This window comes from Triturus cristatus, chromosome 3_2 (genome assembly GCF_964204655.1).
Source record: "Triturus cristatus chromosome 3_2, aTriCri1.1, whole genome shotgun sequence".
In the NCBI taxonomy this organism is placed as follows: Eukaryota; Metazoa; Chordata; class Amphibia; order Caudata; family Salamandridae; genus Triturus; species Triturus cristatus.
In genome coordinates this window covers 252,956,463-252,975,165 of record NC_140584.1, presented here as the reverse complement: position 1 = coordinate 252,975,165, position 18,703 = coordinate 252,956,463, and the positions used below count along the sequence as shown (strand labels likewise).

Genomic DNA, 18,703 nt, shown 5'->3' with positions numbered 1-18,703 from the left:
TTCCATTATAAATCCTATGCTTGACATCACGCACATACCCTTGCAGTATGGTGCGAGAGTGTGTGGATTTGCGCAAGTCAGCCTAAGGTACGCCAGCAGCATAGAAAAGAGCAACATCACCATAATGTAGGAGATAGGGTGCTGTTGTGCTCTCTCATTTTCAAGCAATATAGCATACCAACTTTGGTTATTATGTATCATAAAAACTTAGTTATTCTGTCTCTTTGTTTCTCCAGACAGTATGGATGATGTGACTCCTACACCTTGTAGTTCAACAGGCTTAAGTGACTTTTCCTATAACTCGATTTACACATTTGTATGACTCATTGTCTCTTTATAATATGTTTGGGATGAAAAGCAGTTTGACAGTCTAAATTTGGGTGAGCATTACTATAAACAAAAAGATATGTGAGAAAGGGGCAAATGAGAAGTGAAGGGCACCATTGGTGGGTGGTAGGTAGGGGAATCCATGCAGAGGGAAGTCATGAGGGGAACACCAACCTAGATTGTTGTACCGGGCTCCTCCAATGGTAAGGCCATCTCTGCGAGAGCCAGTATCTACTCTCTTTCCCTAGCATGGTTATTGTAAGTGGGAACTAGCTGTACCACACCAACTGCTTCCCCAGATAGAGATACCAAGGTACATTTTGATAGTTTGATGTTTTATTGACTCAGATTTTTCATTTTTCTCTACAGATAAATATAGAATTCCATGTAATTGTCTACAATTACAATCCAGCTCATCTAGAAGTCATTGGCACTGTCCTGTTTGTCGGATACTTATAACCCATTCAGTATACATCAAAGGCCCTATGGAGAAACAACATGGTATGTTATTTGTTTAATCATATCAATCTAAAAAAAAAAATAACACCCAATGGATTAATAACTTATTTTTTTCAGAGTTTTGACATATCCAGTGTGTTATAAATCTCAGTATTCTAAGATCGCAGGCATAGGGGTAGTGTATGGTTCCAAAATGTCTAGACTTTATTAACAAACAGAATATACTACTAACTATCGACACATTTTTAAATAAAATCTTACTGCTGTGCGGAAAATATGGAATTACATATGATTAACAAAATATTTATACTGTATAATGTTACTGATTTTCAATACTTTTTTAAAGGGTATTTAGCACAGGAAAATCAGAATAACAAAGGCAAGATTTATTTGCAATCACCTTTTTTCAAACTAATAGTAAAGAAGCGTTTTTGGATAAATACGAAACTGCAAGAAAATGCATTAATTTAATAGTTTTCCAACAATGTTTAATTCATGTTTTAAAATGGAAAGCCACTAAAAGGTCTAGTGGTGCATACCTTAATAATGCATATGTTTAGCAGCACATTAATGTTTATGACTATGTTAAATACATGTTTAGCTTTCAAATAACATTATTGTTCTATTTATTTTAGTGAAGGATATAAAGAAATCACATCAACCTCTTCAATCAATACTCAGTTCTAGTGAGAGAAATTGGGATAGTTTAAAAACAATAGACTAGTATTTGCAGTTCAGCGTTTGTAAGTCATTCAACACTACAGAGTCATCAATAAAACATTCACAACATTTTTTCGATTCCAATATATTGTGTGGATTGCAAAAATTGAATATATTTCAAGCCCCTTTGCAGAAGTGGATAAGAGCACCAGTTCATGTTAAAAAAACAATTACAATACAACAATACAATTGTAAAATTACTCAAAATAGAGAATTTATGGCAAAGGCTTGCTGCAGTGGGCATCCTTCACTCGAATGCAAACACATTGAAATGGCCAAAAACAGTAAACCATTCCAATTCGCAAATGAACTTCAAGAGTCATCACTGAAGCAAATGCTCCGGACAAATAACAGGAGACAAAAATGCAGAAAAATAATTGCAGGTGTTTGTGCAGTATATCCGTTATTTCTTTCTGAACATGCTTTTTCTGGAAGATTTTTTTGTATACACTGGCAAACAGGACTTATGGTGTCTTTTCCTGAGGACTCGTGTTACTTTCGATGCAAAATCAGGACAATGACAGTGCTAATGTGAGGGCCGTCACAAATCCTGCATATGCACTCGCAGATATCTTTCAATGTGTTGGCTATTCCAAGACCTTCCAGAATTGTAAGGAAAGAAAGTTTTAGAACAGGGATAAAACAATATATTGAATGATGACAGTTTTAATAACTTCAGTGATGTCAGGAAAATGATGGTGTACATACTTGCTAATAAGTGGATTTCCGAATATATTCCTGAGAAATTAACTATGGAAGACCTTAAAATTCCACCAACATTTCTTCCTATAGAAACACATAGTCCTTACTGCCGTGGCACCACACCACCATCACTGCCTGGACCTAAGTTAATCACAAAATATGCAACAGTATACTGCATGAATGCAGATTCAAAAAGGTGAGTTTGAAGTAACTGTGTTTGGATTATAGTCACCCCACTACCACTGCATCTTGTTTCTCTGATTCCTAATATTTTTTGCTCAATTAGTCATTACTAGATTACTATTAGAAGTCTATGAATTTTGCAGCTTTCATGAGCTGCTTAGCTGTCTAAGAATCACATACGTTAACGCATATTGTACATTCATCAATATAATAAACAAATGTATTTTTGTTGCTACCTTAATTTTTTCTCCAAGACAATATATCATTCCAAATGGTTAATCTTCTTCCACTACAGCTTCATTGAAAAATGTTAGTGTGCTCAAACCACGTTCTCTCTGTTTTCATATTGGCATGTGCAAATGTTAGTTATAACTCTTTAATTGTATGCAGTGTGTGAATTACTTCATAATTGTTACCAATATCATAACTTCCCTTTGAGAACATTTTTGCATACCTTTAACATTACATGCTCTTGGTGTAATTTTACTTTTAGTTAAGGTCATTTACAAGTGTGAATTTGTATTTTGAAAATAAACATACAATTATAATCATAAAGGCATGCATTTGCATGCCTAAGGTCAACTTGTGTTCCCATCACCTTTGTGATGTGTTCCTTATGCAGTCTATAGAAGTTTTAGATGTTTTGGGTTATCATTTTCTGGCATTTTGGCATGTGGAATATAACACATTTACATTGTTTTAGCAAACCTACTGTTTTTTGTATATTTAAATAATGGGTATATTATATGCATTTTATAATGAGATGCACTGTACTGTGGCATATTTACTACAGCATACATTTGCCTCAAAAGTTACTATGCAGTAAATCTAGTGATGGTGGACCTTTTCAAAGTGGTAGTGCTGATACATGGTATGAGCTCATTAAACTCATCGGCTATTTGGAAAACCATTCTGGTGAGCAAATATGTCTAAAAATGATCAAATCCCTTGCAGTAGGAGAGTGTGGTAAGACTTTCACATTGGAAAATGATGGCCCTGTTGCGTATCTTGAGGAACATTTTTCACACCATAATAGTAAGTCACACAGCTATTGTATGGTGAGTACATTAAACATCAACATGGTGTAGTGGTGAAATTCAGTCACCCAAAACTGCTAATGGGAAGTCAACTCAGATTATTGGGTGGAACTTGTATGGATTTATTTGAAAGCTACACATGGGCATCTAGCATAGATTCAAACAGATAATTATCAGATCATGAATAACCTTTTGATAATAAATGGAGTGATTTTGTTTCCCAGACATTAGTTCCATCTTTTAAATTGTACAAATGGACAACAAATAATGTTAACATTTCCTATTTTGTAAGCACAGCAAAAATAGTGTGAGATCTGGTTGTTACAAGCTCAATGTTTGATAGAACATGTAACACATTATTGTTGTCACTCTGGAAATAATCGTTTACTTAAAAATGGGATGGGTTTCTATCATGACAAAAGTCACCCTTAACTTGGTATAAGAAATCCCAGACCCATGAAGTTATGTTACGTAATAGTTGTATGGAAGATGTTTCACTTTAATTTGCCCCATCTAAAGATAAGAGTAAGGGTTATTATATGTTTTGCATATCACATAAAACAGTTTTTTTCTAAGCACTGTAATCCTGAAAACTACTAATAGCAATTCAGGCTGATAAAACTGTATAAACTGAACAGATACTCTTTTTTGGTGGTGTGCACAGTGCCAATGTTGTGGATCAGCTAGCTAGGGGGCGATTAAAATACTAACGGATAAGTGTGCTCATAAGCCACATCGCAGACCACATTATACCCCTCACAGAAAGAAAGATGAGTTCCACAAAAATGTTTTTCTTAATAAATGAATAAATAAATTAGCGACATCACATAGGATAACAATGTATAGCCTAGCACACCATGATCTACCATACAAATAGCATGAATGTTCTCACATCAAATTATTTCAAACTCGTAATATGTAGGGGTATCAATAATTGATGTTATATAGGAGTAATGCATTTAAAAGAATGAAAATGTAGCTATCCCTGAGTATGAAGCGTTGGTTGTTGCTATGTTAAAAAGGAACAATGAAATGCAAGTGTATAAGTAATGCAATTTTTTCTACTATTTCGGTATTGCCATTTGCTATCACATTTCAACATGTTTAGAAATCTGTGTGACTGTTTAACAGTAAGCAGTCTTGTTTTTATCACATGTTTGTCTACAGGGAAACCTTTAATACATCCTTTTATCTCCCATTCACCCTCTATTGGCTTTCCCCAACGGGGTCACTAAGGTCAAGCTACAAAAGGTCACTTTGTTGCAGGCTGGCAAATAGAAACATGTTAGACCAGGGGCCTTCAACCTTTTCTGTAGTGAGAGCTACTTCTGATCAGTAAAAATCGTTGTGAGCTACTAAAGGCTGAGCAACTCGCGCATTTTTCTGAGACACCCCCCACACCCAGCTTCATTGACTTTAAGCCTAATTATTGGTGTTCATCAGGGAAGACAAGGAAACACTTCCCACATAGGATCACAGTAAAGTAAACAAAGGGAGACAAGTTATGTTACAAGTGAATACATATGACTTTTTTTCATGCTCGGATCTTTGCAGACTATTAAAACAGCAACAATTGGCCGGTATTTGGAAAGGTGGCAACCCTAGTTTCACTATAAAGCCCTTAACTCAGTTCTATAACACATGCTTCAACTCTGCAAAGTCCAGAAAATGCATAGCCATAGTTCTTCACTCTGTTCAGCACAGCAACCTACTGTCTGCTAAGCCTTGCACTCTCTGCCTGTCTTCGACTTCCAGAAATCCAACTCCAATCTCTTGGCAGCCTTTTATTTAATCAAAACCATAATTTGCAGTCTATTTTACAAGGGCTCAATTTGCAGTCTAGCTTCCACCTGTCCTAACTCAATTATGTTCTCACACTTCGTCCTGCACTTCACAGATTTCAGATGTCAGCATTTTCTGCATCCTACACTAAGCACATCTCAATTTTCTCAAAAGCCATCCACTAACTGTACAGCTGTCCTCTGCGCACAATTGCTACATACCCCTAAGGCACACAGGTGTAAACCTCTTCAAAAAAAGTTTTGAATGTGAGGGCATCAATCCCAGCCATGGTGCTTCACCTGCTCAAAATGTTGAGGGCTACCAATGCATATTTGAATTTATTTTACTTTTCTTCATCTCAAAAACCATTCTGCTCTATCTGTTAATTTTTGTGTTCGCGCACCTCTAACAAAATGTCTGACGGGTCCCCTACATAAACTCATTCTGGACTCTGGAGCCTGTGCCTTACTGCAAAAGTAGGAGATTGGAAAGTAAAAATGTATTTTCCCTTCTGACATTATGTGGAATGAATTTTGCAAATTTGAAGTCTGGGCTTTAAAAAGCAGAGAAGAACAAGACAAAAACCCATCAAAGGGACTCCGTCTTTGACTGGTGGCAATGCCCTGTTTCTGCCTGTTGACACATGTTGTGTAGCAGAAGGGAAATATGCAAAGCAAGACGCACAGAGCCTTCATGTTTCAAAAAAATATACATTCATTAATGTTGAGTCGACAGTGCAAGTACATATTTTCGATGTACTGTTATAGTTGGCCCATGTCTGACCTTCATTTTCAAATTGCCCCACAGTTAAATTACAACAATGAGGTTCAGTGCATATGAGACCCTTTGATTTCAACATCCGCTGCCACCGCACTTTACTATTGAAGAAAGATGTAAAGCGCGGTGGCTGCCGACGTTAAAATCCAAGATCCTTGTATGCTCTGAGCAGCTTTCACTGTCTACTTCAGGCAAATATATAGCGCGGTGTAGTAATCAGTGAAAGGCTTTCACTGATTACTACTCCACGCTATATATCTGTCTTAGCATGACATTCAAAGAGTCTTAGTGCTGGCAAGGGTTTTTATGTTGTCTGCCACCGTGTTTTACTATTGAAGGCAGGAAAAATGTAAAGCGCCGTAGCTGCCCAGTGCATGCAAGGACTTCTAATTTGAAAGTCGGCTGCCACAGCGCTTTATTACTTAAGACAGATGTAAAGCGCGGTTGCAGCCCATGTCAAAATCAAAGTTCCTTGCATGCACGGAGCCGTTTTCACTGACTACCACGCGCAGGCAAATGAAAGCGCGGTGAAGTCAGTGAAAGCAGATTAGTGCAGGCAAGGACCTTGCATTTTAGCATCGGCTACCACAGCAGTAGCAGCCCAGTGCCTGCAAGGACGTTGGATTTTAACGTCGCCTGTCACCACGCTTTATTCCTGAATGCAGATCTAAAGCGCGGTGGCAGCCGATGTTAAAACCAAAGGGCCTTGCATGCATGGAGTCAATGTTACCAAGTCACTATGCTGCTGCTTGACCACGGGCCATCTTACCTTGCAGTTACTCCGGGAGGATCAAATGGGAATTATGAAGCGCAATGCCAGCCTGGAAAAGAGAGGTGGCGCGTGACTTCAGGAAGAACGTCACGTTCTTCAGCCAGCCCCGCCCCAGCTAAGCTCACTTTAGTCAATCTGAGCAGCTGGTTTGGGTGAGGGCGGGCAAGGGCTGATTGCCCTAAAAGAGAATGAAGGAATACAAAATAAATGCAAAATCACGTCTTAATAATTAGATAGGAGGCACAAGCTACTCCCAGAGGGTCGGCGAGCTACCGGTAGCTCGCGATCGACCGGTTGGAGACACCTGGTTTAGCAGTATGATGCGTGAAGAAATGTGAGAGAGTGCCACACAGTTTATGGTTTTCAGTAAAGTGACTGGTTTGAACATCACTGCAGATCCCTTTCTGGTATTTATTCTGTTCATAGTCCACTTAACTGTTTAGTGCACAGGATTATCCATCTTGAAATCTATTGTGTAAAGTATACGGTCCTGAGCAGGAATATTGTTGGACTTGGCCCTTTTTGCAGGGTCATCCCTGAACTTTTTGCCTTCCTTCTGTATTTTTTCAGACCTGTTGTTGGCTGTTTTATGACTGGGGTTGTGTTGCTTCAGAGTGGAGAGATTCTTTTTTATTCTGGGTCCGCTTCATTGATGATGTTTTAATGATTTGGAGAGGAAACACAGAGAAACTGAACGAGTATTTACAATATCTCATTACTAACATTTTTAATATTACTTTCACAATGGGATATAGTTCAGAAAGGATACATTTTCTGGATGTGGAGTTATTCATAGATGGGGATTCCATCAATAGTAAATTATTTAGAAAAAGCACTGCCACTAATTCTATACGGAGGGCTGAAAGTGCTCACCCAGTCTCAGTGATTGGAGGGATCCCTTATGGGGAGATGGTATGGATACGTAGGAATTGCAGCTTAGAAATTGATTTCACGAAGGAGTTGGATAATCTCCACAAACGATTATCACAGAGAGGATATTCCAAAAATATTCTCAATAAAGCCAGTGACAGGATAATGAAGGATGAGAGAAACACTACCTTAGTACAGAAAGGCAGAAGCAGCTCTGCCGAGCGAATATCATTTGTGACAACCTACTGTTCACAAAAAAATGAAATCTTTAAGGCTCTGAGAAGAAATTGTGGTCTACTGTGAGGTGTTCCGGGTTTAATCAATGTTATTGGGGATAAACCTGGGGTGTTATATAAACGCAGTCCAACTATAAGAGAAATGATCACAAGGAATTACATTGAACCTGTAGCAAATGTGAAGTCAAATTGGTTGCCCAAGCCACCAAATGTTTTTTTTACATGTGGATCTTGTAATGTGTGCGATCTGGGCATCATCAAGATCAAAAACTTCATGTATAATACTATAAAAAGATATAACATTAAGGAATTTATCAATTGTAATCATGTGGGCGTTATCCATGCCATAATATGCACTTGTGGAAGGATCTATATTGGTAGTACTAAGCGCAGTTTAAAGCTTAGGATACAGGAACATAGAAGATTTATAATGAATCATGATAATAAATCCCCATTGTATTCCCATATCAGAGAGAAACATCCAGGGAAGATTAGTATCAAATTCCATGGTATGCAGAGAATCTTACCTGGGAAAAGAGGTGGAAACTGGGAATTTAGGATTAGACAAAATGAAGCTAGATGGATAAGTCGTTGTAGATCGGTAGAGCAGGGACTTAACAGTGATACAGAGCTCCACTATTTTTTGGAATGATGGAATTGATAATAATAAGCATTAATGAGGGCCTGTACAGACATGACGTCTTGGTCAGAGTTATTAGGAGTTTCTACAACATTGATGTATTTAATGAGTGAGTATAATAAGTGGTTACTTCGTCCCATCATTTGAGGATTATTTTATTCATTGAATTAGATAGTTTATGCTTTAATATTCGAGAGGATAGTAACTTGTGACACGCATATAGAATGAGGATGCATTTTAATGAGTTAGGACCATTCAGTATTCTCAATGAGTCATTTATTTTGAGAATAGAATAGTCGTTTATACTTTAGTTTCTAATATGCATTTCTTTGGAGTTTTATGAGGAATCTTGATATTGATAACATGGTTTAACTGTAGGGAGTTCACGCAGTGGTTAATATAGGAATAGGCTTTGGTGAGCAGCACATCTGAAGAAATTAATGGGTAGCAAATATTGTAACATGCCTGATATGATTAGCTGCCATGTAAAGACTGGGCGCACGAGTAATCACTGGCGCTCATGCCGAATAAGATATTGGATAACAGGATTGTTTTGTTGAAGTGATTATACTTGAATACGCCTTTTGTGACTGGCCGCTTCCATGCAGACCGGGCAGGAAACGCTCATGAACTCTTTACGTTAAAGATAGAGCGCATTACGAATAAGATGGTTTGTGAGAATGCTTGTGAACGGTTATGAAAAGGGAAAGCCTCTACGTTTTTCGAATTTTGTACTGTTGAGGGGTTTCCAGTAACGGTTTTATACATACAAAAGGAGTATACAAGATTACTGTATTCAAGAATAACAAGCATTGGAATAGGCCGGATTTGATTGGCCTATGGTATGCGGACCTAGTGGGGAGCACATGTGTATTATGCAAATTGTAGGCCTAGTGAGGGTGAAATATGATTGGCCAATGATATATTAGGGGAATGTTCCACACACCAGTACTGTTGCTGGATGGAGCAGGCTTAACAGGCAATGTGATTGGTTAACGATTCACGGACCGGAGAGGAAACTATTTATGATAATTAAGGAGGTGACTGGTGGGACAGTGATTGGTTGAATAATAATATATAAAGGAAACGCAAAACACACTAAGTAATAGCGGTGATACACGTATGGAGGTGGATGCTACGAGGAAGCCATAGCGGAGAAGTGTGGCTCAATGGTTAGAGCGGCAGACCCTGATGCAGAGTTCTGGCCCAGGACCAGAGTTCAATCCCCCGCCTCGGCGGGTCTCTGATTCAATTACCTCGGACCTGATAATTCTCGCCTCGGTGCCTATTCTAATCATGGGTCCCACGCTGCCACTCTGGGCAATAGCTTGCTTAATCTCCACAACGGCCCCAGCAGCGCTGGGATGCCTAGCTTCACCATGGGGGTGCCCAGGAGTGGACATTTCACAGGGAAAGGCCAGGAAGGGTTCCACAGCGGTATGAGTAAAAGCGCCAGGATACCCCCGTTGGGGGTGGCAGTGCGCTATACAAGTACATACACATTTACATTTACATTGCTAGAATAGAAGGTATGAGGTTATAATTGAATATTTGGTTCTAACATGTTGATACTCTGTCTAATTAGGTTCAGAAAGGAATACTGATTTGGCCCTTTTGTGTCATGTTGTTATAGGACTTGATATGTGGAGAATATCTTCTAACTGACTAGAATGGACGCAGAATGAGGTGAGGACTAAGGATGGGAGACTAAGAATATTGAAGTAAATAGTAAAATGGGAACATTATGATTATTATGTTTTATTTTATTTAGAAAGCTTTTAAATTGATGAGGAAATCAAAGACTTGGAAGATACTGGCACTAATCCATGACTTTTATTTCATACCACCGTGACAATATTTTGGAGGTATGTGATAGGATACTTTATGGAAATAAGAATTAGCGATATCCAGGATGAAATGAGACAGCTAATTACAATAAAGTCTAGGACTAATGAATTATATTAAAGTAAATTACAATTAGGAAAATTGACTATTATATTTTATCCTATCCAGATAATGCTTAATTTGATGAGAGGATAACAGACCTGGATGATACTGATACCCTTCCATGATTGTTATTTTATGCCATTGTGTCATTATTTAGGAGGTGTGTGATAGGTCGCCTTATGGAAATGATAATGAGAGATTATTATAATCAAAAGTAGATAGCATATTGCAATAAAGTACAGGAACAATGACTTAAAGGATGTGTTTTGAATTGTGTAACAGATTAGTCTGCGGGAATGAAATTTCAACATGACAAATTATGATGTTATGCTTTTAACATTGTGTGATTATGTTTTTTTGGGTAAATTCTTCAGATTAAAGATTGTCATATAGGCAGGATGTAGAGGTAATAGATGTATCAAACATTATGAACTTGACTGCCAGCTGGATTTGGGGTATAGAGACATATGATGTACTTATTAGTGATAATTTCTTTTTCATTCTTGCAGCCCTGATGAGGTCCCAAGGGGGACGAAACGCGTTGGCTGTGTTTATGTATAACTAAGATTCTGTTTGGACTTCAAAGAATGTGTTGGAGCACCAACTTGAAAATATTTTGAAAGAATAAAAGAATCTATTTGGAAGAAATTTCTTGGACAACAGAAAATAATTTCTTTGGCCTACAATAATTTATTGTTGACCGATTACCTACCCACTCCTTCCATTTATTGATACATTGCCCTGCCCAAATTCACTTTGGATCCGAAACCTTCCAATTCCAAGCACAAAGTTGGTTCAGAGCCGAAACCTTCGAACTGAAAAGCAGCAAACAATTTTCGCAGCCGAAATCTTCTGCTTCGGATCCAAAAATAGACACTGTACCATCCAAACCAGATCCCAAGCAAAAGAAACTCTATTAATCCTGACACAGAACATATTCACTTCAAGGTGTGATTAGTAAGAAGACCACCAAGGTACACACAATGTTCTCTCTTTTTATTTGCAGCCCCTGCAATCCTGCGACATTACAGTGTCCTGCCAAATTTCAAGGCCTCCAATACCAGTAGCTTCTGATAAAATACTGTGTTTCTTCATAGACATTTCAGTCTTGAAAATCATAGTAATGTAAATTCTGTGTCCTGTTTATTCAATTTGTGTTGCTAACCTAGGTGCGAAACATAGTGCTACCATTCTTTCCTGTCTAGACTACTGCAGTGCACTATGTTGTGGCCTTCCATCTATAACTGTGGCCCACTTGCAACATTTTCAGAAATGGGCGGTGAAAATTTTGACTGCCATGAATTGAACCAATGCGGTCACCCAGACACATGATCCACAGTTTACACTGTCTTCCATTAAATAAGAGAGTGATGTTTAAATTCACAAGCATTGCCAACAGAGTCTTCTATAAGCAAGTTCTGGTGATTATTCACTCTCTGCTTCATAGATACCTTAGAAACAGACCTTTGTTTTTTGCTGATGCCCTTCTAACTGACGTTTCTCAACTTAATTATACTTGTAAGGGGAGGAGATATTTTTATTTTCTAACCTATAGGTTATAGATAGCATTACACCTGCAGGGTGGACCCAATCACATTACCTTTTTTAAGTCTCTGAAAACTTGTCTCTTAAAATAAGTAGCTGTATCTCTAGCACCAGGAACTCTTTTATAGGTATATGTTCCATTTATAAATATTTATCATCGTCATCATCCTCATCATCACTAGACCACAAATGATTTTTCCAGTAACAAGACTCTAGTGGAATCCAAGAAAATGTCAAAGTATAGATTCAAAGACATTTTCATATTACTTAAAAGTCCAATGGATTGATAAGCTTGAATGTTTAATACATTTTTTTAAGTAATTTTTTTAAAGTTACCTGTTCTCTGTCTAGAGCTCCTGCATGGTAATTTGCATTAGCTTTACAGCAGATGCCCAGCCTCTCTTTGGCATTCCTGAAGTGTGAAAACTGCTTCCAGAGGAGAAGTAATGGCCTGGGTGTGGGTAGGTGTATTTCTTTCCCTTACAGGAAGACTAGCAGGATTGAAACAAAAACTTAACAAGTAAATGTATGGTGAGGCCGGGAGAAAGCAGCCCTTTGTCCCCCAGCCACTTTTGCACAAAACCCAGTGGGAGGGAATCTCCTCCCAAGACTGATTTTGAGTGACCACAAAGAAGAGGACTGCTCATTTCCCTAACCAGCCCCCTGTGTAGGCAAACAGGATCTGCACAAAAGAGGATGGTTTCTCTATCTTGAATTTTGTGGCTAAAATTCACGAAGATTGTTTTCTGTTGGGCAGAAAGGAACTGGTGTAAAAGTTTATAAGGTTTTCATAGGGAACTTTGACTATATCTGTTAGGGAGGAGCCAGGTATCCTTCCACCCACTAGCTGGTGCCAGCCACAAATCCTGGATCCCTGAGCCACTTTTCTCAAAACACTTTCTGGACCTGTGGTAGACCAGAGCAGAAAACAGTAGGAATGAACACTGCTTGCTATGACCTGAGAGAAGCTCTGAAGGACTGGGTCTGCTTTCTCTTCGACCCAGGAAAAAGAAGTCGACTCCAAGAGTCAGTTGGCTGACCTCTGTTGATGCTAATGGAACACAAAAAGCTGAAATACCACGTTTTCCTGGAAGGCCAGTTGCCCAGGTCCAACTGGTCCTGCCCTGGTTCCTGGAAAGCCTTTACAGAATCAAGCTTAAAAATCTCAAAAAGCTTCCTCTTAAAGCTTTAGGTGAAGAGGTGAGGGAAAAAGAGAATGAGCTCTGCAAAATTGGGACTTAGAAACATTTTGAACTGCCAACGTTTGAAGGACCGGGACCTACCACCAGAGTAAATGTAGCGAATGTACGACCTTCCTGGGCTGAAGAAACAGGTTTGTCATCCTTGGAACTTCTTTGGAGCAATACATTTTTTTCAGCAGGGCCTTGGAGAGAAGATATCCTGTCTCATTTAGTCCTAGTAAGATATAAATGCCACCTTGCCCCGCTGGAGGAATCCAAGCTCCAAAAATGAGACCAGCTACCTAATTTAGAGTTTGACGTACAGGTACTTCATTACAAATGTAATGGATACCGTGTTCACTTTGTTAAAAGTGCATTAGAATATTATGCACTTGTAACAAGGTGAACGGGATATCCGGCACATTTGTAATGGAGTACCCTTCCATCAAACTCAGGCCCTAAATCCCACCATAGAATTTGGGACCAATGCTAAAATAGTTGGTCGACATAATTACTTCAATGGGATCAAAATTTGAACTGTTCCCTTACATAGCTTTATACCCCAAAACCAACAACTTAAAATGGACATGACTCAACGCCAATCCGACTTTAGTTAAACATTTTTTAATAAAGTCTGCTGCATTACTTGATTTAGAGGGACTGATTTTGTTTTTGGCAAAGAAGGTATTATGTTGCAATGGCGATAGAGTTCCCTCTCCACAAAGCTTTTGGTCCACCCACCCAATTTACATGCGAGTGGAATGCGAGATGTACTCTGACAGAGTATAATTGACTCTGTTAGTCTAAGACTGTCTCCAACGGACCAAGAGAGTAGTGGCCTTTCGAGGTAAGCCATCTGACCAGCAGCATTATTGAGAGCGAATGGTTGCAAGTCTTTTTTTCTGTTTGTCCCCACCAGGTACATCTTGATGTTGAGGGTCAGTAAAAGAAAATGATCCCCACACTATGAGGATCATTATATTGTTTTGGTTTTCAAAAACAAACTTCTACTTTGGGATTTGTATAAAAAATTAGGAAAGGGGGCAGGTTAGAAACACCCTGACCCCCTAGACCTGGTCAGGGAGTTCCACAGGTACCCCAAGGGCTCCAAAAATAATGTAAAATAATGTTTGGGGCAGGATTCGTGTAGGGTCTGCGAATCCCGCCAAAAATGTAAAACAAAAACTAAGCTTCCTTTTCTTTAAGCCCCCGGGTGGGCAAGGTCCTGGGGCTATGCTGTAATATGAAGTGGGGGTTCCGGGGACCACCACCTTCCCGGGGCGATATTCAATATAATGTGGGGGGCACACGGCCCTCCCCGCAGCTCCCTGGACTGCCACCTCCCAAGGCTTACATTATGTAAATGTGGGGATCCATTGTGGACCCCCTGCCCCGGGCACCACCACGTCCCGGGGCTACTCACAAGAGGGGTTGGGGCCACACGGCCCCCCTTCCAGGAGCCCTCCATGGCCCTGGGGACTGCCACCCCCCAGGGCCGGCTCCAGCTATGTCCCGGCGTGCCCACCCCTGGGACATTGCACTTTGTGATGACAGGGTGGGAGCACTGCTCCTGTCCTGCCATAGCAAACTTCTGCTTCGCTTCATGCAAGCAAGAGGAGTAAAACTGCTCTTGCTTCAATGAAGCGGAGCAGAATTGCTTTTGGGCAAAGGGAGCGTCATGTTAGCAGCTCCCTTTGCCCAAAAGAAATGCCGGCTCCTGCTGGAGTGGGGAAGCCGCAGGGACCGCTGGTGCATTGGGGTTCCCCCGCAGTCCCCAATGTCATGGCCATGCCCCGGGGTATGGGGTCCCTGGGGCCAAAAATGGCCTGGCGAGGGGGGCCGCACGGCGCCCCTTCCCTTTAAAAATAAAAAATAAAAAATAAAAGCCCTAGCCCTGGAGGATGGGGTCCACATGACCGTAGTCGGCCTCAGGAGAGGGGCTGCACAACCCCCTCCCTTTCCATTTTTTGTAAATGGCTCAGGCCCCAGGAGATGGGGTCCCCGGGGCCCAAAAGGGTCAGGGGAAGGGGGGCTTTCCTAATATAAAAAATAAATAAACTGGGAACCCCCCCCTTTCTGCTCAACTCTGCAAACGTGCCTCTGGTGCTCTGGGTTGGGGGCTGAAGTCCCCTTCACTGGAGAGGGTCCTTAGGGGCCAACGAGCCCACCAGGTACCCCTAGTAAGCCCCACACAGTGGGATTGCTGAGCGGTGGTAGGAGGCCACACCCCTTTTTACACCATTCTGCAAACATGCCTCTTGGTGCACTGCTGGTGGGTCAATGAGGTCCCCTTTTATCCTGAGGACCGCAGGACTAAAGTGGACTTCATCACCCAAGCAGGAGTACACCAGGAGGCGTGTTTGCAGAGTGGTGTAGAAAGGGGGTGTGGCCACTGAGCACCTCTCATCAATCCAGCTGTGTGGAACTTACTGGAGGTAACAGGGGCTAGTTGGCCCCCAGGGACCCTCAATAGGCAAGGGGACCTCATCCCCCAACCAAGAGCGCACCAGGAGGTGCATTTGCAAAGTGGTGGAGAAAGGGGGGGGGTGGCCTGTGACCACCTCTCGGCAGTCCCACTGTGTGGGGCTTACTGGAGGTAACAGGTAGGCGAGTTGGCCCCTAAGGACCCCCAGCAGCAAAGGGGACTTCATCCCCCAATCAAGAGCGTTCCAAGAAGCCTGTTTGCAGAGTGGTGGGAAAAGGGGGCGTGGCCTGCTATCAGAACTCAGTAATCCTGCTGTGTGGGACTTACTGGAGGAAATCAGAGGGGTAGTTGTCCCTCAAGGACGTCCTTGGGGGCCAACTACCCCTCCTCTTACCTCCAGTAAGTCCACATAGTGAGATTGCTAAGATCTCTTTGGAGGCCAAATGCTGCAAAGGCACTTCCTGGCACACAGCTGGTTGAGGGATGAAGTCCACTTTGCTCCTGAAGGACTTTGGGGACCAATAAGCCCTCCTGGTACCTCCTGTTAGTCTTACGCAGCTGAATTCATGAGCGCTGGCTGGAGGCCCAGCTCCCTTTCTTCACCACTCTGCAAACATGACTACTAGTTAAACAAGCATTTGAAATGCAATAGGTCTCGTATTTGCAAGAGTTAGAGCTATTGGCATTGCAAATGTAAACTTTTTTTTACTAATGTTTTTTGGAGTGGTGAGGTTGTAAGTTGTGTATAGTGGAATTATGTTGTATGTTATGCAGTGAAATTATGTGGATAGAGAGTATGTGGTATTTAGTGTATAGGAATTATGTGGAGTGGGATTATGTGCTATGGAGAGTAATTATGTGGTATGGTAGTCTGTGTTGTGGAGTGGTAACCTCAGGTTTAGTCTTCCTAGTTTCCATAGAAGCTAAACTATAAACTCAATGAGACACAAAAAAAGAAGCAACCACAGAGGAGCACTTTTGGACCTAATTAGAGGTATGAGCAGGGTCACTGGAATTATGCGACTGTTCGCAATGACGATGTTTGCATGATTTTAAATTTTCTGCATTTGCCAAATAATCCATCATCTGCCTCATAATCTGCAGTTTTGAGCAAAAAAACTTTTTTTTCTAGCTGAAACGGCTCAAACATTACCAAAAATGCAGCAACATTGTATTACAGCGTGGTAGAAGTCCCCTTGCAAAGTTGGAATGGTCACCTGTTACTTATTGCTAAATGTGGGTGTTAAATTGGTACTAATGGTGCACAAACCTCTCTTGCTTCTTTCTGCGCCTCTCTTGCCTCTTTATGTACCTCTCTTGATTCTTTCTGTACCTCTCTCACTTCTTTCTGTGCCTTTCTTCCTCTTTCTGCAGTTCTCTTGCCTCTCTGCAACTCTGTTCTTTCTTTCTGAACTTCTCTTGCTTCATTCTGCACCGCTCTTGCTTTTTTCTACACCACTCTTGCCTCTTTCTCCACCCCTCTTCTTCCTTTCTGCACCTCTCTTGCCTCTTTCTATACCTCTTTCTGTACCTCTCTTGCGTCTTTATGTACCTCTGTTGCTTCTTTCTGCACTTCTATTGCTTCTTTCCGCACCCCTCTTGCCTCTTTCTGCACCTCTGTTGCTACTTTTTTTCCTTCTCTTGCTTCTTTCTGCACCCTTTTGCCTCTTTCTGTACCTCTGTCGCTTCTTTCTGTACCCCTCTTGCCTCTTTCTGCACCCCTCTTATTTTTAAAGACTGCGTAAGGAGTGCTTTAGTAACCCTGGAGGGGTGGGGGAGACAAAACATGATGTAATGATTTTAATTAATCAAACATAATAAATACATTAATAAATACCTTCACAATATTTTTGTCCTCAATATTCTTGACACTATATTTTGTCCACACGACATTGTTCCGAACCCCATATAAACTTAAAACCATAAAAATGTGTTAGTGTCATGTCTTCCAGAGGTCGGGAATGCTAATCCTTTAAAACCTAAAAAGAAAGACAGGAAAACACATTATTTATCAGATGTAGTGCTGGTTAAATATTTTCTAAACATAGCAGAAAATGTTTACCAACAATTCAATTGTATTCTTGGTGTTTAAATAGAGGGTCAGTGCTTCCATACAGCTCCTGGTTGTGTTAGTTAAACATATGGGTTATAACAATTTACGTCTTTCCGAGTATAGGCTTGGAGAGCAGCATACAAAGTACAAGAGTGACTCTATCACAGTAGCAGAGTCTACAATTAACACTGTCCTGGTCAAGACGGAGAATACCTTTGCTAACGTCTTTGAGAAGCGCTGTCAATAATTTATTGGGATGATGTTCTGTCTACATTGTAGGTTAAGGGTTTCTGAAAGTTATGGCTATTTTGATAAGATGATAGGAGAATTAAACAAAATGTTGCAAAATATACATTACAAGAGTTCAATGTGGTCAACTGCTCATAACATTAAGACAAGCGGTGTCTTAAATTATACTTTAAACAATGAGTAGGATGTTCTGGGCGTAGATGGAGTTCTTTAGTAGATGACTTAGGCTGAATTAACACATTTTTTGCAAGGATTTGAAAATGTATTTTTCCACATAAATTGTTGTATATTGGGCTGCTTTTAAAATGCCTGGCTTTCCCAGTCATAGTCTTTAAGAATATTTAAGAAATGAAGTGAGCAGTTCTCACTTTAGGAGGCCAATTTCTAAGTGAATCATCTCCGCCTGCCTGGTGCCTTTATTTACATTTTTAATTTCTCTGCTTTTTTTCCTGCACTGCCCCGCTAGGTTTCTGCTGGTTTTCCCGCCGTTGCTGCCCCTGCACCCCCCCTGCACAGCCCCCACTCCTGCCTCCCAGCCTCTCGTACTGCCCCCTCCCCTACTTAATGGCGGCCGCTGCAGGGGAGCGCGAGTAAGACCAGGACCTCTGGCCTGGGTCTACTCTCTCCCTGGCAGCTCCGCATCACCGACGCCTCCCCACAGTGCTTAGCCCTCCTCCTGGTGAGGGTTCACGGCTGCAGTCTGATTCCTGCCTGCATCGGAGCTGCGCCTGTCTCCGCCCGCCTGGTGCCTTTATTTGAATTTTTAATTTCTCTGCCTTATATCCTGCACTGCCCCGC

At 40.9% G+C, this 18,703-nt stretch overlaps 1 protein-coding gene across 1 annotated transcript in view; it reads left to right on the top strand.

The window, feature by feature from the left end:
- The window catches only part of LOC146857068 (uncharacterized), an 82,731-nt gene extending 67,720 nt beyond the window's left edge, over positions 1–15,011 (top strand). The window contains exons 4-6 of the mRNA XM_085647016.1: positions 697–828; positions 2,299–2,404; positions 10,962–15,011. Coding sequence (XP_085503142.1) covers positions 697–828; positions 2,299–2,404; positions 10,962–11,013 — 290 coding nt within the window. The 3' untranslated portion in view covers positions 11,014–15,011. The remainder of the gene's footprint in view (positions 1–696; positions 829–2,298; positions 2,405–10,961) is intronic.
- Positions 15,012–18,703: the final 3,692 nt, after the last annotated feature.